Source organism: Colossoma macropomum, unplaced genomic scaffold, assembly GCF_904425465.1.
Source record: "Colossoma macropomum unplaced genomic scaffold, Colossoma_macropomum, whole genome shotgun sequence".
NCBI lineage: Eukaryota > Metazoa > Chordata > Actinopteri > Characiformes > Serrasalmidae > Colossoma > Colossoma macropomum.
Window position 1 is genome coordinate 31,294,822 of NW_023494798.1, and position 22,414 is coordinate 31,317,235.

The 22,414-nt window shown below is 41.9% G+C and overlaps 1 protein-coding gene across 2 annotated transcripts in view; it reads left to right on the forward strand.

Annotated features, from left to right (window-relative positions):
* abcc5 (ATP-binding cassette, sub-family C (CFTR/MRP), member 5) overlaps positions 1 to 22,414 on the forward strand; it is a 49,095-nt gene that overhangs the window by 15,233 nt on the left and 11,448 nt on the right. For both annotated transcript variants that reach the window (XM_036584911.1, XM_036584912.1), the window contains 15 exons: positions 55 to 199; positions 4,904 to 5,137; positions 8,180 to 8,353; positions 8,591 to 8,738; positions 9,606 to 9,754; positions 9,856 to 9,963; positions 12,763 to 13,113; positions 13,505 to 13,576; positions 13,748 to 13,872; positions 15,243 to 15,315; positions 15,606 to 15,809; positions 15,973 to 16,116; positions 16,961 to 17,057; positions 18,231 to 18,415; positions 21,039 to 21,185. In XM_036584911.1, coding sequence (XP_036440804.1) covers positions 55 to 199; positions 4,904 to 5,137; positions 8,180 to 8,353; positions 8,591 to 8,738; positions 9,606 to 9,754; positions 9,856 to 9,963; positions 12,763 to 13,113; positions 13,505 to 13,576; positions 13,748 to 13,872; positions 15,243 to 15,315; positions 15,606 to 15,809; positions 15,973 to 16,116; positions 16,961 to 17,057; positions 18,231 to 18,415; positions 21,039 to 21,185 — 2,356 coding nt within the window. The remainder of the gene's footprint in view (positions 1 to 54; positions 200 to 4,903; positions 5,138 to 8,179; positions 8,354 to 8,590; positions 8,739 to 9,605; positions 9,755 to 9,855; positions 9,964 to 12,762; positions 13,114 to 13,504; positions 13,577 to 13,747; positions 13,873 to 15,242; positions 15,316 to 15,605; positions 15,810 to 15,972; positions 16,117 to 16,960; positions 17,058 to 18,230; positions 18,416 to 21,038; positions 21,186 to 22,414) is intronic.

Below are 22,414 nucleotides of genomic sequence, written 5' to 3' on the forward strand. Positions count from 1 at the left end.
CCAAACTTTTAAAGAATATAGATGAACGAATGCGATATGCATATGTGTGTGCAGGCTGGCAGGGCTGTGGGAGGAGGAGCTGAGGCTGAAAGGTGACCAGGCCTCTCTTCACCGCGTTGTCTGGCTCTTTTGCCGAACCCGTCTACTGCTGTCCATCCTGTGCCTCATGGTCACTCAGCTTGCCGGCTTCAGCGGCCCAGTAAGTAACACCATCTCAGCTTCTGCCTCTCTTTTTCTCTCTCTCTCTCCTCTCTCTTCCTCTCGCTATCTATCACTCTCTCTTTCTGTATATTGTTAGTTCTGTTGACCGGCCTGCCCCTTCTTGTCATACATGAAGGTGAGTGTGTTTTTTGGGGCATGGAAGGTGAAGTCAGTAAGAAAATGTGCCTAAGCAACTTTGTCTTATGAGATTTACCTTTGTTACCAGTTTCTGTGATGAAGTGTTCCTGCTAATATAAATATGATTACTTAATGTATCATTTTATCTGTAGTGCTACTCATTTAGTGCCTTAAAAGTGACATTCCACATCCAAGAAGACAATAACCTGTGTGATGAGCTTTAGTTCTCCCTAATTCTGAAAATGAACTAGAATAGGAATCCTTGGGGTCTTTATTTTTTATCGTTTTCTTATATTTCTTTACACATTTCATTCAAAGGTTCCAAACCCTACGTTCTCCGCCATCAAAGGTTCTAAACCTATTTACGTAGTACCACCAAAGATGCACTTGTATTAAGGTCATCAAATGTTTACACCTGAAATGTTTAGACTTAAAGTAGCTGGAATAGTAATTTTATTTTATTAAGTGAAAAAAGCCTGATGTTGTGCCCAAAGGTGACAGGAATTTCATGCAACTGTTTGTCCTCATGTATTTGGAATTATATGACATTTCTGGAAAGGTTTCCGTTTTTTTTTCCCCCTTAGATGTGCTTTCTTATGTTTTTAAGGAGGCCGCACCTATTCCTTCAAGGACAGTTTGATTTTATTTCACTTCTGAGTTTCTTCATAGCACTTGTTGGGGCACTGGTGAGCACCTCAGATGTTTTAGGGGAAGGTTTCAGGTTTATCGCAATTTAGTTTTAGGTTTATTGCAATCAAAATGTTTTTTTTTTTAGTAGAGAGAAGTCTCCTTCATACCCCACTATTAGTACAGTGCAGGTGCTTCTCTAAACTACCAAACACCAACAATATCAGCACATTTTAGTAAATTATTATTTTAAAGCTTGACCACGTCATACGTCTTTACGTATTAACGTATTTACGTAATAACGTCACAAGAAAAGGCTCAAAAAGAAGGTCCGGTTTGAAGTTTAGGTCTCAAATGCAAAATCAACATTATAATGATGAAGATATGATGACAATAGTAGATAATTTACTCAGATCCTCAGAAGATACGTCCTTCACCAAGTTTTGACTGAGTTCTCTTTGAATGCTCTTTCATCATGCGCACAATCATCAGATTCATTCGCTCAAGGAAGGGGTCGGAAGCTTGCTTGCTATTAGAGGTCTGCACTCCCGCAGATTCCCGCAGGACCCACCACAAATTTTTAGTGCTGTGCACAGGAGCGGGCAGGAAACCAGCCCACTGCAGGTGGGAAATCCCGCAAATTAATGAATAGACTAAGTAAAATAGGATGATCACTAAACCATGTATAAACAGTATAAAAGGGTAACAGTGAAACATTTAAAATGAATGAAGTTTTTATAAAGAGTTGCGAGGCAACCGATTATGTTAACACCCGCCTTCTCGTAGCTTACAGAGACGGCAGAGCCTTCAGTCCGATGGCCACAGCTGCAGAGCCACCAAAATATCAAAAAGACCCGCTCTGTTGTTTAATTCCTGTTTTGTGTTTACTGGAAATAAATGGCGTTCGGTAAAGCCACTTCACAGTGAGCCTGATGACCATGATTTCCGTGTTATTTGGGTGTCAGTTCACCTTGACAGAACTGCGCAGGCGGAGGCGGGCCAAAACGTTTCGGTTGTGGGCAGGAGCGGGACAAATGATTCTGTCTCTGCGGGAGCGGGTGGGAACGGATGAAACCATGCGGGAGCGGGACTGAAAAACAGTTCTGCGCAGACCACTACTTGCTATTACACGTTTCCACCAGAGAGGTCTCCAAATCACCAACTTTTACATAGTGGTGCTTTGAATATAGTTTAGTATAGTATAGCTTCACTCACGTGTTTTGAAGGACGTAAGACGGGAGTCTAGCGCAGCTGGTGTGACTAAACCACGTATTAAAATGGAAACGTATCTGTTCGGTCAGACAAACGACTAAAAGCTGCTTCAAATATTATTGTTTTTATGGGTGATTTTGATTATTTGAGTACTCATTTGGAAAAATCAACAATGTAAAATGCGATTTGGGCCAGCCACATTATATATATATATATATATATATATATATATATATATATATATATATAATGTTTATTTATGTAGCGCTTTTTACAACAGGTGTTATCACAAAGCAGCTTTACAGAAAAATCTGGGTCCAAGCCCCTAAGGGCGTTGCCAATGGTGACAGCGGGAAGGAAAAACTCCCTAAGAGCAAGAGGAAGAAACCTTGAGAGGAACCAAGAAAAAAAAAAAATATGCACATATTTTCTGCCTAAGACTGAAATATAGATTTTGGCCCCCGAAGGGAAACTAAATGCTTTAAATGAGAACTAGGAGAGTGAGTTTCACTGGCATACATCTAAATATCTGAGGTATCCAGACTACAAACCACCAAGTGAGTGTTATGAAGTCCACAGAAGTGAAATACAACAAGCAGAGCACAAGGCAGGCTGCCGTTTTCTTAAGTGATCAGATGCCGCGTCATGAAGCACTACTGTCGCAAATTTGGATTCTGCCTCACTGACGCGTAAACACTAGTGAGAGAGAGAGCTGTCCTGTAGGTGCGGCACCAGGCTAGGCTAATCATTTTTTCAAGGAGAGCTTCTGTCACTGTCTCTCCGTGGGTGACTCAGCAAGTCTCTGACCCTCTCACCCTCTGGAGTAGCTCACACTGACCACTTGCCCACAAGCTTCTCCACACAGAGCAGATCAGGTCAACTTTAGGAATAATCGCCCATCCTTTCCCTTTTGTTTGGACTTTTTTGGTGGGGTTTAGGCCGTAGTTTGGGTGGGTGTGGGGTTAAAGCTGTTCTAGGGTCCGAGGTGGCTGCGGCCCCCTGTGAGAGACATGTGACAGAGGCTATTCTTTAGATTTCACAGGGTGTCCATTTTACCTGAGGAGAGAGCACTGGCAGACAGAGCCGTGATGACGCCCGGGAGGTAAGGGCACGTTTCTTATGCAGGGCTGGATCAAGACTTACTGCTGTTTTATATCCCCCCCCTCCTCCTCTCTCTCTCTCTCTCTCTCCTCCCTCTCTGTCAGTCTCTCTCTCTCTCTCTCTCTCTCGATTTGTCCTTTTCTCTGCTTTGTCTCTGCCTGTACTTCTCTTTCATCTCTGTTTTGTTCTCCCTGCTCTCTCATGCACAATGTCTTTTGATTTGATCCAGCTAAAGGTCGGCGAAATGATTTGCTCTTCAAATTGTCTAATGTATATTTTGTAATAGAAGTGGACAGCGTGTCCATCTCTGAGCTGTGTGCCAAAGGACTATCGATCCAACAACCGCAGGGCTTTGTCAAGTTCACATTGACACCCTGATGACCGAGGAAAACTGGACTGATGGTGTTTTCATATTTATGTCTTGTTCGGACTGTTTGGAGAATTTTTTTTTCTTTTTTGAACCTCGTTTCTCTTTTTCTCTGCATGTCACTGGATTTTTGACCACGTTGATGGACACATTTCAGTGGCTACATAAATAAACGGTTCATTTACTTAAAATTTTGTTAGAACTGTGTTTTGTTTTATTGTCCCACCAGACAGAAAGTGCACATGATGTCAACGTACAGAGGACTCTCGCTCACGATAAATAAGAATGACCTGATTTAGGTCCGTGTTAAGAAAGTAATGCATCGTTTTTGTTTACATTCTTTGCATCCTGTATGTTGTTTGTTTTCCTGCTGCATATTCTTTTTTTATTCTTTTACATGAATGTGTGCAATGGCTGAACATTTACCCGACACTTGAATATCCACATTTTTGACGAAATAAAATGTTACTGCTGTGTTGAATGGTCGCGAATGTTCCCAGTTTTGTGTGAGAAGATTTCCTGACTATGTGCATGTATTTGAGAGCGTTAAGTGCGCCTGTACGAGTGGGTGTGCGTGTGCGCGTGTGCGCGTGTGGTGCTTATATCATTTAATGAAGTGTATCCTTGGCTGTTCTGGTGGTTTTCTCTCTTTGTATGTGTGTCCTATGCTTTTTTTTGCTCTTTGCTCCTAATTACTGATTTAATTAATATCGATTTTCAGGTGTTAAAACAAAAGTGCGTCTCCGTCCCGTATCCCACCCTGATGTGACTGTAGGTAAAATGTCTTTGCATCCGCCAAGGGGATGTCTGTGATACATGTTGTTAGCAGTGCATTGTCTCTCTTATTTGTCCCAGAAATGGCGCTGTTGGTACTATTTCATTGTCTCTCTTGTTCTTTTCAAAGGGTAGAGAAAAGGGCCACCTAAGGTAAACGATTAGAACACAATTTCAAAAAAAATGGCTGCAGTTTTCTTCTCAGTAGAAGTTGCTATTCGCTCACTGCCTTTTTTAAACAATTATCATGCAGAATCTTGCATCTTAGTGCACTCAGTGATTTGCATTCCTGTACCCTTCCTGCTCTCGGATATAATAGTTAGAGATGAGGATGATGATCGTAATGATCATGATGATGATGATGATGATGATGGTAGGGCTGTCGATGATTTCGCAGTGCTGCAGGCATGTGTGTGTGTGTGTGCCCTCAGTCACGCGTGCTTGTGTCCTGTCGCCCCCCTTGCTCGTCCTCCCTCTCCGCAGGCGTTTGTGGTCAGGCGGTTGCTGGAGTACACGCAGCGGAGCGAGCCGGACCTGCCATTCGGCCTGCTGCTGGTGCTGGGCCTGCTGACCACTGAGATGGTCCGCTCCTGGTCCCTGGCCCTCACCTGGGCCCTCAACTACCGCACTGGTACGCGCCTGCGTGGAGCCATCCTCACCATGGCCTTCCACAAGATCCTGCGGCTGCGCAGCCTGCGCGAGAAGTCCATCGGAGAGGTGAGCGGCATTTCATACTGATCTTACTAATGTTCAAAAGTGCCCTTTTTTCAGTGATATGAATATGTAAATTAAATTGTAAAATAATTTTAACCCTTGTGTGGTGTTCATGTTGTTGTTACTCAGTGGTCTGGTTGACCCCTCGAATTACTGTTTTTTTATACAATACAGCCATAACAATTTATGTACAAATACCATATGTTTAAAATACCACAAGTGTCCAGCGTAGGGTTCTCCTTTAGCAGCTGTAGCCAGTCAGCAGCCTGTCCATGTTGTCCACCCTCACACACACACACACACATATGCAAACACATACACACACTAACAGCAGGCCATGTAGGAGGAGAACAGAGTGAAGGACACAGCACCTCCACACTTTTATTCCCTGCGGGTTCACCCAGCACCACATGTGTAATATAAATGTGTGGGGGGTGAACAGAGTGAAGACCCTGAAAATGGGTTATTTTATATGTTCTTCACAGAAAATGAGCAAAGGCCAAGAATCTGAGGTTGAAATAATAATATATTGGATAATTTTCTCTTTTGGTAAACATTGAAAATCACATCGAACACCACACAAGGATTAATATGCCTTATAAGTCCTGTGTAGTTTCACTGGTTAGAATAATTGTCCAGGAAGCTGTAGATCAGGGGTGCACAACTCCGGTCCTGGAGGGCCAGTGTCCAGCACGGTTTGGTGATTTACCTGCTGAAACACAGCTAATCACACTCATCTGTTAACTGCCATGTCTAGTGGGTGTGTTTGAGTGGTGGAACCACCAGATTGTGCTGGACACTGCCCCCCAACTCCCCCCCAGGACCGGAGCTGTGCACCCCTGCTGTAGATGAGTCTAAAAAGACACTATAATCGAGAATGAAGATGCCTGAAACATATTAAATTAAATATATTTAACTAAACATCTAAAATCCTTAATTTATCAAATAAAAACGACATTGTCCATTATTGTACATGAAGTAACAAAAACTGTTTAAATCACTGTATCGTCCAGAGCTGTGGTGCTGATGAGAAGCAGACCCCGTTTGTGTTCACACTTAAAAATGATTAAAGGGTTCGTCAAGAAAGAAAATGGTTCTATATAGAACCATGAACACTCAAAGAACCCTTTGCGTGATTAAAGGGCTCTTCAGGTTGATGGAGAATGTGCTGTAGATGGTTCTATATACAACCTTTTTGAAAAGGGTTCTATTTAGCATCAGAATGGGTTCTTCTATTGTTACAGGCTTGACATCTGGATAATAAAAGAACCCTTTCTGGTGCTGTATAGGACCATTTTCAAAAAGGTTCTATATAGAACCATCTACAGCACATTCTCCATCAACTTGAAGAACACTTTAATCATGCAAAAGGTTCTTTGAGTGTTCATTCACTGAAGAACCCTTGAAGAACCATAATTTTGTAAGAGTAGAAAAAATGGTTTTCTGCTGCTGATTTGCAGCCAGTTGCAGATTGGGTAACACCGAAATGACAAAATAGATCTGGATTTTGCTGATAATGTAGCCTGTTTCACCTTTTTGTCCTTTAGGCACACTTTCTAACAGCTCAGCTGCTTGGTAGAGCTGGATATCTGTTAATTAAAGGATTGATTGTGCTGAAAATATGCCCTGGTTTCAGTGCTGTGGCCTGATTGTGCGAGAAGTGTCTGGCTGCAGACATGCACTCTCAGCCTGACATGCACCGCCTGCCTATTAATGATGTCAGTGCTGCTCTGCAACGAGTGTTTTTGTCAGTTTAATGAGGAAAAACAGCGAACCACGTACTGCCGGCCAACAAGGGCTACACTGAACATATATTGGTTTATTCCAGGTTATTGGTTTATGCCAGGTTTATTCGCAGAAGAAGAAAAAAAAACAGGCTACGGCTGAAACTCATTAAAGCCATGCTGAAGACGATTAGAGCTGTTAGGAATAAAACCTGATGGTTTTGCTTCCTAGCGGGAATTGGGTTGATGGTTGCCGTTAGATACCATTAGGACACAATCAAATGTATGTGGTATCAGTCCCAAAACACCTGATTAAACGTTCAGAATCCTTTAAACTGTGATATGAATCCAGTAGGAAAACACAGAATACCATTAGGGACTACTGAAAACCACCAGGAACCAACAGACACTTTTAATGTTTTCCATGACTTTTTTCAACAGGAAGTCTGTTAAATGTAATCCTCTAGTTGTGCTATGGACGAAAAATGGATTAAGTGATGGTATCGCTCAGCAACAGCAGTCAAAAGTTAATGGGCTGCTTCTGCTGTTGTGGCAGAGAGTGCATGTGACGTCACTGGGGCTGAGAGTGCCTCTGTCTGAGAGTGCCTCTGTCTGAGAGTGCCTCTGACTGAGAGTGCCTCTGACTGAGAGTGCATCTGACTGAGAGTGCCTCTGTCTGAGAGTGCATCTGACTGAGATTGCCTCTGTCTGAGAGTGCCTCTGTCTGAGAGTGCATCTGACTGAGATTGCCTCTGTCTGAGAGTGCCTCTGACTGAGAGTGCCTCTGACTGAGAGTGCCTCTGTCTGAGAGTGCATCTGACTGAGATTGCCTCTGTCTGAGAGTGCCTCTGTCTGAGAGTGCCTCTGTCTGAGAGTGCATCTGTCTGAGAGTGCCTCTGTCTGAGAGTGCATCTGACTGAGATTGCCTCTGTCTGAGAGTGCCTCTGTCTGAGAGTGCCTCTGTCTGAGAGTGCACGTCTGCAGCCAGACTCTATTGGATTGTGCTGGGCGGAGCCAGTAAACATTCACTGCAATCAAGAAAACCCAGGCAGATTTGTAGAAAATCAATAGTATCACACATCTCTTTTTTTTGAAAAGAAACATTTTTCAAATAAACATCTGAGCTGGGTTTGAGCTGCCTGGAATTGTGAATAGGTGGACTATTCAGAGGTAGTTGTAATGATAAATTGATAAATTGAAGACAGGAATTAGTTGTTACACTTGAATACAGCAACATCAGCAATTGTGGATTTAGTTCTGTACATATACACAATTTATGTTGATACTGAGAAAATGCAACTTCATCCACTCTTGTGTCCAGCTGATCAACATGTGTTCGACTGACGGACAGCGCATGTTTGAGGCTGCAGCAGTGGGCAGTCTGCTGGCAGGAGGCCCCCTAGTGGCCGTGTTGGGGATGGTCTACAATCTCTCCGTACTGGGACCCACTTCTCTGTTAGGCTCTGCTGTGTTCATTCTCTTCTACCCTACTATGGTAAGCAGCTCTGCATATAACTCACTTTTAAATGTGGTGTCGTTGATTAACAGCTTTACCAAACCTGCTAATGTGACAACTATGAATGCAAGCCAGCAGCAGCCACCAGTTAGCATGGTTCTGTTTCCATAAATCTAATAGGTGGCTTTTCGCTTTCAAGCAGTTTCACAATTCGACTAAATTACTTCTTTAATGGAGTTTTGCACAGTGGCTCAACTGTCTCTCCTGCACTCTTAGATGTTCAGTTCCAGACTGACGGCCTACTTCAGGAGGAAGGGAGTAGCTGTTACCGACCAGCGCGTTCAAAAGATGAATGAGATCTTGAACTACATTAAGTTCATCAAGATGTACGCCTGGGTCAAGGCTTTCTCACAAGCCGTGCGAAGTAAGGGCCTGTTTTAGTTTGGTGTGTCTTTTTGTCTGTGTTTAGATTTGTGGTTGAGAGTATTTCATGCTTAGGGGTGAGCTGTACAATAGGCACCCAAGAAGTCTCGTAACATTATAACTTTAATGTATGTATTTATGTGAAATAACCTATAAGGATATATTAAACATACCAAATTGGTTGTAATGGACTATTATAGTAATTACTCTCAGGAATGTCAGTGCAGCACCACCCTGCCTATAGTGGACTATTCCATTTTGTTACAAATGTCTGTGCCTAAAATTGTTAAGGGGGATTCCACAAATTTTTCAAAATTCTGCACAATTCAGAGTTGTAAACAAAGTCATTCAGAGTGGTTTGATGTGAAATGGCTCTTTGTAGAGACACTTCTTTACAGTGGTGGTGATGGGAACCAGGGATCGCGATGTCTACGACACAAATACAGCCATTTTTATTTACTATCTAAAACCACCTACGTGTGTCTTCTGAGATTTTATATGTGATGTTGATGATGGTAAAATAGTGGTAAATTCTGCATGTACTCCTCCGCCATGAACGGATGAAAAATATGCTTTAGGCCAAAAACTATGTCTCAGACATCAAACAGTGTACATGTAACACATTTCTGTGAGGGAGATTTCAGAGGCATTAAACTCTTGAGACGTCTGGTTCCTACCACCACCACTGTGAACAATTCTGACTGTCTAAGTTCCTTTAGAATGGAGTGTTTCACATAAAAAAAAACTCTGAATGACTTTGTTTACATCTTAATCATTTAATTAGGCAGAAATTTAAAAAATCAGTGGAGTTCCCCTTTGAACTGACCCCTGTTGGCGCCTGTGTAAATTGTTGAATGTTATCTGGCAGGAATAAGAGATGAAGAGCGCCAGATCCTGGAGCGCACAGGATATTTCCAAAGCATAACCGTGGGCATTGCTCCCATCGTTGTGGTGATTGCTAGTGTGGCCACCTTCTCCACCCATATGTTGCTGGGTTATGACCTCACTGCTGCGCAGGTCAGCTCCTTCACTTGGTGTCAGTATATACAATTTCACAGCCATAGTCCTGAATACTTGTAGTGATTATGCAGTAATGTTGGACATTTGTCTTTCTCCAGGCATTTACTGTCGTGACTGTGTTCAATGCCATGACCTTTGCCCTAAAGGTCACCCCCTTCTCAGTCAAGTCTCTTTCTGAAGCGTCCGTGGCTATGGAGAGGTTCAGGGTGAGTGCAGTCACCTCTTTTTTGCTACACAAGTCTTTATCTTTTAATCTTTTATGCAAATTCCTACCACCTCGTATCACTAATCTTAAATTCCCCATTGAAAAATCTCCTTAATAGCTCAGTAGCCACATTTACATGCAGCATAATAATCCGTTAATAATCCGACTAATAGCTCAATTGGAATAGAATACGTCCATGTAAACACATCAGTCGGAATAGTCTAGTCCAATTGAGGCCATTCAGAACGCAATTTCTATCTGACTGATCGAGGTGGGTAATCCAGTAAATAATCTGTTAAATAGAAGAATAATATCTATGTAAACGCCTGTATCTGATTACATTCCCTATCGGAAAGTTTAAATCCGTTCTGATCATGTTCGTCACGTCATAGTGAAAGTTTATACCGTTCAACATGGCGGAGCAGAAACTGGTCTGCAGAGGAGACGAAGTTTATGCTCTGATCTTTAAAAGACGGCGGTGGGACGGACGTCCATCTTATGTGTCTCAGAACACGACGTCTTCCTCTCTGCCTTCTTTAATAAGGACATGTGAAGGACGTTTTCCTGAGTCTGACATCATTTTAAAGCAATTAAAAACACAAGCACTGCTCACTGCTGCTGGTTGTCATGGTAACGTCTACACTAAGTGATTCTCTACACATGCGTGTAATTTTGGATTGGATTACTTGTAGTGAGCATGTAAACGGAGATTTCCATTAGATTGTTGAGTAGAGTGAGAATAAACAGCTCAGTCTTGATCTATAATCGGAATTTATTCAATGGGATTAGCAAAAATCTTTGCATGTAAACACAGCCAGTGAGGTCAGATGGAAAGACAATCTAGAATTTTAAATCTCTCCTGCTGCTCAGATGTTTCTCCTGAGAGAAGAGCCCAGTAATCTCACACGTCTCCGCTTGAGTTTTAGTAGAGAGCTCAATAAAGCTTCACACTGGCGCTTATTCATCAGAGTGGCGCCGATTTGACCGACTTTAATGACGTATGAACTACTTGCAAAGTTTGCATGGCTAGCCAGTTAGCTCCCTGAGGCTAACCTACGGAGTGAGAGCGCATTCCTTCTGAATAATCTGCTCCTCACTGACCCCTTCTCCACTTCCTGCCACTCCTTTATCTCTCTGTATCTCATTTCTAGGTTTTTCTTCTAAGGAATTTTAGGAGAATCATATTTGAGTCTCCTGAGACCTCAAAGAGCAACATTTGACAAATAAAATTTTCCTCTGGGTCTGGCCCAGTTTCTGCTCTGCTGCCTGTCCCGTGTTAGTTTAGGGTTTGGGATTGCTGGCAGCCCCTCTTTGTCGGTCATCCTGTCCCCTAAATCCTTGGATTGGGCAGGTAGTGTTGGAGAGCTGCGTATTTGTTCTGGTTTAGGCTGGTGACTCTCGGGAATGTGCTGAATAAGCTCGGAGGGGCTTCGTCTCGAACTCGAAGACCTGCCAGTCCCCCTCCAGTTCGCACACGCACTGTACACACCCTGTCCATACGCAAACGTCGAAAGGAGAGGGTCCGCTAATGCCAGTGCTGACTGCTCAGTTTGCCATGGCAGCGAGGGGTGGTGGGGATTCTCTGGGGATTCAATTGATAGAAATGTACAAACGACGGTGATGATATTTCAGAGCATAGCTGGTTAGATGGATGACAGTCAAATCTCAGAATGTACTGGGACTTTGTAGAACAAGATGTCCTGTATCTCTCTAGTAGCCAGCTAGCAGGGACTTTAAATGTTGACAGCTGTAGTGACACCTAATACCTCTAGGACAATGACAGGAGAGAGCATTTACAGCTTATTCTAACAAAAATTCAATTAAAAAAAAAATCTACAAAGAACCACATTATGTTCTTTTGTCCTCTCGATAATCTTTTGTTAACCAACTATCTAGTTAGCTTTTGAGGAAGTAAGTCTTTTGCAATCAAATATGTTTACTGTTTTCTTTTAGGGGGCTTTTATGATTGAAGACCACATTTTCTCACGTTTTTAAAACAAGAGTTGGTTTAGTATGTAAATGTTGCTAAAGTTTTAAAACTGGTTGAAAATGTTAAAACCCCAATCCAAACAGTTTATAAATGGAAACGAAGCTGCACTAACAGCCCATTTTGAGTTCACTGTTTTCAAGATGTCATAAAAACAAACACATTTTTATGTATATTCTCCTATTTGGCTTACATCACTTTAGCCCCACCCATTTGCTGTGAAGTTATAAGAAGTGTTTCAACCCGGACTGCTTTTTGAACAGTGCATAACACAGGGCAGCCAATCAGAAACGTTTCCCTGAAAGTTTCTGAGGTTTCCTCTTTTTTATTTCTTACTATTAAACAGGCTGATTTTGTTACTGTACCTTTTCGACTGATATATGTAAATGATTAAAAATAAAAAAATAAAATACAAGAAATATGTAGAATAAGGACCCTATAAATTAAATAACGAAGTGCTTATAAACGGATATAAATGTCTAGAGAATATCAAGCTTCAGATAATTTTTATAACATTACAAGCAAATGATGTTTATGTAAATGTAAAAATGGGAAAATTAATTTAATAAGCCAGTGTCTTAATTATTTATTTATTTATTTATTTTTTAGTATCTATTTTGCTATGAATGAATTGAAAAAATAGTGTTGTAAATTAAGTTTTAATTCAACTTCATTAAAAATGTAGTTACTAGTTAGCTAAATTAAATCAGCACAAAATAGTACATTTTCTTTGCGGTCACTTTAGCGTCCCTGCGGCTATCAATGCTTCAAGTCCCTAATGTTTCTGCGCTCTTCATCTCTCCTGTGTTTTAGAGTGTGCTCCTGATGGCGGAGGTTAAGACGATTCACGAGAAGCCACGGAATCCCAGTCTGGCCGTGGAGCTGAGTGGGGCGAGTTTCGCCTGGGACACAACGGGCAACAGCGCGCAGCCCACGCCCCGCGGGACGCCTTACGTGGGGCGGAGTCAGAGAGTGGCACGCAAGAAACGGCACCAGCAGGGGGACACAAGGCATTGTGATATGGCAGAAATGCAGCACGGGCATTTGTTGACTGACAACTCTGAGGACACGCCCTCAAGTGCAGAAGACCACACCCTTCACGTGCCCACCATTAGCCAACGGCTGCAAAGGACCTTGCACTGCATTGACCTCTCCATAGAAAAGGTTCAAATCAACATAATAATGAAAGTTATAATAGTATGTTCTATTTATACAGAAACATTTAACAGAAAAAGAAGAGGACAAAGGTGCAGTAAAGCGTACCTGCTGATAGTTTGATGTGAACAGAGCGCCAATATGAATCAAGACGAGTCATGTAGATGAGTAGTTTGATTGTCCAACTGTTTGTAGATTGTTTAGGGGCTGTTTCTGTAGCAGTAACTGTAGTTTTTGCATCAGCATATGAGCCGTTATGATTATTTAAAAGATTAGATAAGAGGTTTATAGCAAACAAGACCTTATTTCCATGTTAAATGCAACATCTTTCAAAGCAACTTAGACTACAGAGCCTTCCACTGAGGTGTTTTATTTTTAATCTTTCTCCTCTTTCCTACAGGGTAAGCTGGTCGGTATCTGCGGTAGTGTGGGCAGTGGAAAAACCTCCCTCATCTCAGCCATCCTTGGCCAGGTAAGGCACGGACAATTCACCTGTTTTCCAGTGGTTCAGAGGGACTTAACGGTACAGAATAACAGGAACAAGATGTAATAATACTAAAAATGAGCCATAAAGGCTGCTTTTGTTGTATGTATTGAGGATTTGAGTAAGACACTGCTTAACCGAGTCCTGTCTGTCTCTCAGATGACTCTTCTGGAGGGCACGGTGGCTGTCGATGGAGATTTTGCTTATGTGGCCCAACAGGCTTGGATCCTCAATGCCACACTACGTGACAACATTCTGTTCGGGAAGGATTATGAGGAAGAGAGGTGAGTTTTAGTGTAGGGCTGGGGTCCGGTGCTGTGTAGTTTTTGTTTTGATTTTCACCAGAATGAACTGGTGAACTGGTTAATTACCAGGTTGAGTATTGGAGCTGGAAACTCACCAGTCCTCTGTGTGATGTGTGGTGTGGTGTCTGTGACACTGGTTTGTGATAATCCAAACAGACTGTGGGAGGTTGCAGACAACACATTTGGTGAAACATGGCCAGCACAGAGGAGAAAACTGCCATGAACATTCACTCGGAGGCTGCTCCAGACACGGCTGAAGTGGCAGAGAGCAGCAGCCTTGGGCTATACTTGCCGATTTTTTTTGTCTAACTCCTTTGCCATGTTTGCTTTTGTTGGTTTTTCCTCACTCCCTGAGAGATTTCTCTCGCCCTCTCGTTGGCTGCTGCTCATCGCTCCTCCTACTGTTTGTTGTACTAGATTAATCGGAGAGAATTTCACCTGAGCAGTCGTCACAGATGTGCGCAGCGATTTGTCGCAGATCTCAAAAATTTGTCTGCGACCAAAATTGGGGCTAAAATCGTCTCAAAACATTAGTCAGTTGGTCAGTCAAGGCTATAACACTCTAAAACAAATAGCTTAATTATGGTAAGTGACATTCATAATATATATATATATTTGAAGAATTTTATGTACACTGCAAAAAATGGTGTCATGGCAAGTGAAATTAATTTAAATGTAGTAGATATATATAATATCTCTCATGTTGAGATTGTTATTGGCTTTTTTTAAATATATATATTTATGTTTATATTTTTGCATGTTTTAGGTGATTTTTGATTTTAGAAAGTCAGATTATCTATATTGGCAGATCATTTCTAGACTTTTTATTTGTTTTATTTTTATTTGTCTCACTGTAGATCATTTGGCTTGTTTTAAGCATATATGACCTGCCAAAATGATCTGCCAGCATAGTGAGATAATTTGCCTTTCTAAACTCACCTAAAATATGTAAAAATATAAATAATCTTATAAAAAGCTAATAACAATCTCAATATGAGAAAGATTAGATATATCTACTAGATTTCAGATAATCATCATTTTTTGCAGTGTACATAAAATTCTTCAAATATATTGATTTATAAATGCCATTCACAATAATTAAACTATTAGGCATTCTTGTCATTCATTATAACTCAGTAAAAAGCTTACAACAGTCTCAACATGAGAAATATTAGATATATAGACTAAGTTTAAGATACCTTTAGTACTTAAAATCACATTGAGGACAAATACAGAAGATCTCAAGAAGGTCCACAAACTCTGCAGTGTTTCTGTAGAGGTAGAGATGTAGTGTTGTATGTTAGCACCTCTCCATCTCATAGTAAATTCTCCTTTTATGGTTCCTATAGGTACCAGACAGTTCTGAGCGCCTGCTGTCTGAGACCAGACTTGGCCATACTTCCTAATGCTGACCTGACTGAGGTAGGCCACCCATACGCATTCCTCATTTAAACCTTTTGTGTATTAAGATCATTTTACAACAGTTTGAACCCCCCTACAGTAATAATGAGATGCAGTGAGTAGCCCATTGCTGGTCATAGTTAAAAAATAGCCCAGTATTTTTTTCAGATTGTAAAATTCATTTGATTTGCTAAAGAATTTAGAATATTGTGGAGGAGAAAAGGGAATCAAATCTGCGCTCCCTCGATTCACAAACACGTCAATGAAATAAAAACCTGATTTTGAAAAGCATCGTCGTCCTTTACCTCTAGATTGGTGAACGAGGAGCTAATCTGAGCGGTGGCCAGCGCCAGCGGATAAGTCTAGCCCGTGCCTTGTACAGTAACAGAGACATCTACGTCCTGGATGACCCTCTGAGTGCTCTGGACGCCCATGTGGGAAACCACATCTTTAACAACGCCATCAGGAAGCAACTGCGCGGCAGAACCATCATCTTCGTCACTCACCAGCTGCAGGTATGGAAGACGTTCAGAATTCCCTGTTCGACATACGCAAGTATACACAAAGAATAGATCTTCCAGATATTTCCCCAACAGTTCAGGATGTCCAGTTTGATATCTTTTAATTACAGGTATGCAGCGTATTAATTATAATTGTGACTGTGTTGTTTGTGTGAAGTACTTGGTGGACTGTGATGACGTAATCTTCATGCGGGAGGGAAGTATCACGGAGCAAGGCAGCCACGAGGACCTGATGAACCTGAACGGAGACTATGCGGCCATGTTCAACAACCTACAGCTTGGAGAAGCTCCTTTGATCGAGGTAGGATCGAGATGAAGAGAGAAACCTGTGACAAAGTTTAAAGGCTCCATACCATGGAAAACCAAACCTCCCTCTCTTTAAATATTCATTCAACGAATAAATGATATTCAGTCTATACAGACCATAAATAGAGAGGAAGCTGCAAAAGCAGCCTGTTTTGAACTCACTGGTTCTGTGATGTTACAAGAACCAACTTGCTTACATACATCCACCTTTTCAGCCTACAGCAGTTTAGCATTCTCGTTGAAGTAATGGGGCCTGAAGAACAATAAGAGACAATAAAGGGAGGCCTATAAGAGAAGAGTTCATTTGCATATATCTGCCTTAAAGGCACAGGAACAAAAACAGCCCATGTAATTTTAAGGAACGAAGAAATGTTGAAAAATCATCATGTATAAATGAATTATGGCCGTTTTTAGTATATAAAGCCACAAAGATTATAAAAGAATATCAGGGGAAAAATAAAATACAAGAAAAATATAAGATATGGGCCCTTTAAGCATATCGCTGCTGTCGGAACAAAACCTCATATCCCCAAAAAGGTAACTTTACAGGAGAAAGAAAAAATGTTCTTGACTTCTAATGGAAGTAAATGGAGAAATATTTTTTCCATGTAATTTTGGAGCTTTTCTGGTCGTCCGTTCCTCATGAAATTTTGACACAACATAAAGGGCAACTGGTCGTTTCAAATTAGGTCAAAAAATGAAAAATGACAAAAAACTGAGATATAAGATTTTGTCCTGATAGCAGCGATATGATTATTATAAAACACACAGTGACAGCTGTATAAATTACGCTAAAACGTTTTCACATATTGACATTCATTTATCTTGTGCCTTAATAGGTACCAAACAAGACCTCTGGGAGTTCCCTTAAGAAACCCTCTGACAACACCAAGGCAGGATCTGGGAAAAAGGAGAAACCTCCCAGCAAGGAAGACGGTAGGTTTTGTCTGTGCGTCCTACATGAATATTCATCTGTTTCAGTCATGTGACGCTTTCCAGCTGCAGGGTTGTGTGTGGCGATTGTATTAGTCTATGCACTTTTACACAGTTAATATTAGTGATCACATTAAAGTTATTGATCATCTTCAAGTCAGTAAGCTTACACAGGAATACAGCAGAATGTTTCATCTATGGTTTATGATGGCTGATCTCTCATGAAACTGGAAAGTACACAGAGTGTATTTTAATATTTCCATTCACAAAGTGAATACAGTGATGTCACAAGACAGAGGAATACAGCCAGATGCTACATTTTATTGTATTTTATATTTGTTCTTCATGAAACTTTGCGGATTAGGTGCCAGCCCTCTTCTCAAAACCTCTGAGTATTAGAGGTCTGCATGGGACCTATTTTTTAGTCCCACTCTTGAAAACTTCATCCCACTCCCACAGAAAAATCTGCAATGTTTGTCCCGCTCCCGCCCGCAGACCTGTACAACTGGTTTCCATCTGCGTTAGTCATGACTAAAAATGACTGCCACATGATAGACTTGCCTTTAGTCTGCTTTATTGTCGTGGATTAGCCTTTATTAAGAGCGTTTTCCACAGCTTTGGCCGTCTGCCTGTCCGGCTCCGGCATTTCTGCAGCCTACAAGAAAGCCAATCATTTGATTGTTCCTGTGATTGGTTGCTTCTGTTTAGAACTAGTTTATGACTTGTTGTGTTTAGAATTTATTACTTTTTGCTATTTTGTTGTTAGATGTTATTTATAAATGCCATTCATCAAGTGATTGTTATAGTTTTATTTTGGCTATTCATTTGTTTGTGGGATTTACACGCAAGTGTCGTCCTGCTTCTGTCCACACTGTGCTGGTTAACTGCCCGCTTCCACACACGACGCTGAAAATTAGCCGCACGTCTCAAGGGTCCCTTTCCTCTGTATTCAGTCCACAATCTAGACTGAAAGAAGGCAGTCTTATCCCAAAATGCAACATTTTCAGTATGTTTCCTGGATGATATTACATATGATATGACATATCTATAAAGATTAAACAGTATGTCACTGTTGATTTCCTATCAAAAACGATTGCCAGTCTTTTATGCAAAGCATTATTAAAGTATTAAAATGAATGTGTCTGGATTGGGCATCTCCTTCTCTCCCCCCTCCAGGTCAGCTGATGCAGGTTGAAGAGCGGGGTAAAGGCTCAGTGCCCTGTGCCGTGTACGGAGTCTATATCCAAGCCTTAGGCGGCCTGCCCGTCTTCCTCTTCATCCTGGCCCTCTTCATGCTTAATGTGGGCAGCACTGCGTTCAGTAACTGGTGGCTGAGCTACTGGATCAAACAGGGCAGTGGGGTAAGAGAACACTAGCAGTTGGAGGGGGTTAATGTCCATGAGTGATGTATTATTCTCCTTGCTCTCCTTTTAAGGGTATGAAGAAGCTGACAACATGCTGTGAATATCATCACACAGTCCATATTTAGTCTCCTAGCCCATTTTTAAGACGTTGCTAAATATAGCTGTTCAGATGGGGTTTTTTAAACAGCTTTTGTTGTGTGAAGAAGAGAAGCTGCTGAGATCTAAGAGGAGGTGTAAGGAGAGAAGGTCATGTACATTTTTAATGTGTAAAGTCCTTTACTTGTGGTTTGTGTGAAGCTTTGAGAAGTGCTAGCATAGGCTGAGCAGTATGACAATAATTATCATTAATTGTGACAAATGTCACTATGCTTCTCTGAGTATCTCTGAGTTTCATCAGTATTTAAACAGCACTTCCCAACCGCATGTTTGATTACAAAGAGAGGATGATTAGTCCTGTTTAATCGGGTTTAGTGCAGCAGGGAGTGAAATGTTGAATATAAATCATTGTTTGTAGTTTTTGTTAGTATTTTTGTAAATGTGGCAATACTTAGTCTGTTTCAACTTAAGTCCATAGGCATTAATATGGAGTTGGTCCCTCTTTGCAGCTATAACAGCTTCCACTCTTCTGGGGAGCTTTCTGGATGGGGTTGAGGTCAGGGCTCTGTGAGGGCCACTCAAGTACTTTCACACCAAACTCACCCAGTCATGCCTTTATGGACCTTGGGGCTCAGTCATGCTGGAACAGAAAAGGGCCTTCCCCAAACTGTTCCCACAAAGTTGGAAGCACACAATTCACGCTGGAATTCATTGAGCTCTTTAGAACGACCCATTCTTTCACAATTGTTTGTAAAGGCAGACTGCATGGCTAGGTGCTTGATTTTATACACCTGTGGAACTGGGACTGAATGAAACACCTGAATGTAATGATTAAGAGGTGTGTCCCTATACGTTTGTTCATATAGTGTATTGCGTATTGTTAGGGCTGGGCGATAAAACGATAGCGATAAGTATCGCAATATAACTTTTCCTCGATAGAGCGATAAGACAGGTTCGATAAATGTTCGATATAATACACCGTTCTCACACTTCCACGTTTTACCGAAAGCCCCGGTGGCGTTTTCTACTGCAAGGAAAGCGACACTACTCTGCTGTCGCCAGGAGAGGGCGCACTTCCGAGTTTTTCGACTTGATTAGAGAGGGAGGGGGCCACGAGTAAAAAAAGGGTCGCCAAATATACTTTAGCAACGGCTGAAACGCGGAGTTATACAGTCCCTGTTTGAGTGGAGCGGCCGGCGATCTGTTCTCCTGTGACCGAGTGACGAGGTCAGTGACGTAACTGTACTGCCCTACGGTGAACTCACCTCTTTCCTAACATCCTAACAACTTTAGCGGTGTTAAATCACGACTGCAGCGCCGTGTTACAGCGCCAAACCGTCATATTTTAGTATTAGTGTGTTCTCGAGCAACGAAAGTGAAAGAAAGAAGTGGGTTAATGTAAATTACAGCCCTGATTTAAACGAAAGTAAACTGAGGAAGCTGTGAGGCATTGGGAAGCGGGAGAGCGCTAGCTATCTTTCCAGGCTAGCTGTTTTTAGCTGCTGGCTAACTTGAAGCAGCGCTCCGGCACAACACGGTGAATTGATGATACGGTAGATCAAACAAGACACAAAATCACCGCTTTCAGTTTAAACATACCTAAAAGGAGGACTCTGTGTCTGGAGTGAGAGATTCACACTGCAGTTAATGCTTTTACACAGCGAACGTCAGATACACTGCGGTTCACCCCTTAAACTACTACGGTAGCATAGAGAAACCCAGTCGTCTAGCTGGTGTCTGAATACTGTGATATGCTCTGACATGGATGTGGTAGGAGTGACCGCAGTGACCACCCGAACCGAGTTGACGTTGTTGAGAAACTAAAGAGTTTAGCTCTGTTGTTGGCCACTTGTTTATCATTTGTAGCGGGGTAGCCGAGCGCTCGACACCAGACAGCTAAAATAATCTGTTTTCTTTCTTAAATTATGACTATTACAAAAATTGCAGCTGTGCTTTTCAAGCTGATAAAAACAGCTCAGAAACTTTCTCCCACTGTCCCAAGACAGATTAGTGAAATGTTCCACTGTTTGCCGAGTGTTTGTCATGATCGTACCATAAGTGATAGTTTAAAACCACAGTTAACCACCCAGGAGCAAAATCAGCCTTCAAACGTGAAAGAAATCATGATTTGACATTTATCGCGAAATGTATCGCCATCGAACGATATGAATTTTGTTTATCGTGATAACGTTTTTGGCCGTATCGCCCAGCTCTACGTATCGTAATAACGTCTTGAAATATCATAGCCTTACATTTTTGCCATATCACCCACCTCTACTTCATTACAGCTTGGATTACGTCTTCATTACAGAACAATGCAGAGGAAAATATGTTCAGGCATGTCGTGGATGTTCCTTTCTATTGTGTAAACACTGGCATTACTGTTGCCATAGTTTCTGTAGTACACCTGAGTGGGGGATGTGTAATTTATGCTTATTGAAAAAAGTAACGAGCTTTACAGAATGTAATCACCACTACGATGTGTGGTGTGTTTGTGCAACTTGATCTCTTCCATTGTGTGCAGAACACCACAGTGTTGGTGGGGAACAGCTCAATGGTGAGCGACAGCATGCGGGACAATCCTCTGATGCAGTACTACGCTGCTGTCTACACCATGTCCATGGGCATTACGCTCTTACTCAAACTGCTGAGAGGCATCGTCTTTGTGAAGGTGAGATTCGGTTGATCTGGACTGAAGGCCCAGTCACACTAGCATTTGCCAAAAATGTAACAAAATGACATTAATTTCAATGGGATTCGCCACAGTAAACACTTCCATGTCCCTAAGTTCAGGGCGAATATGTTTCGTGTGTGTAATTTCATTTCAAATTCAACTTTGGTGACGTTTGGCACGCAAATGTATGTCTTTGACCAGAAGCACTACTGTTTTAACCTCTGAAGGGGCTTCTTATAGCGGCAACAGACCTCCGAAATAGAGGTAAAGACTAAAAGACCATTTTCACACTTCCGTGTTCGTTAATGCAGAAGAATAAATAGTAGTGTTAAACAGCTTCTGGTTGCACTGTAAACAGTGGCTGATACTGCCTGAAATCATTGCTGCGTTCCTAATGCACCAATAATTCAACTAAACAGCCTCAGCTGAATTTCCACTCGATTAAGTGTCGTCATGTGTCACTTTTAACGAGGTAGCTGATCAAAAAGAGAGTAAAACTGAGCTGTAGAGTGAATACAGGCTACACAGTAGGGCAGATTTACTCACTTTTGTGATTAAAAATGCTCCTCAGCTCCAAGACAGACATTCATTCACTGCTGTGTTTAAAATCCTGGAGATGGTCGTCACAGAGGTTTGATTAAAAACCCTGAGAAACTGAGAAACTCTCGATGCTGTGTCTCTGAGCTGGTTATGGTGTTCAGGACACTCTCTAATGTTGCTAATGTTTACATGGACCGAGTAGGAAAAACTAAACCTGCTGGACTTTTTCCCCTCCAAAGCACAGTGAGTGCAGATCTGTTTAGGGATGTCTGATGAGGTGTTGAACATAATAATCCGCACCTTCTCCACTTTGCAAAACCCGTCTCAGGCAAATTCCTCACGGTTCCGACGCAGATTTTTGTGGAACACATTCCACAAATACACTAAATACACCTGCTTTGACATGGAGATGCGCTTTCAGGTGTGGGATGCGTGGCCCCGTTCTCTGCTGCAGCATACTATGTTTGCCGGACTCCCCCTGAGCTCCACACAGTGGTAAAACAGCCCACAGCAGCAGATGCGCAGATTCATACAGAGCTCAAATGGTTTTAAGTTTTGCGTGAGGTGCTTTAGCCACGTCAGACTAGCCTTTCTGCTCACGTTAGAGGAACTACCAGACATGCAAACTGCTCTTCTATTAACCGAGCTGGACCGAAGGACGATTTTTGAGGGATGCTGAACACCGG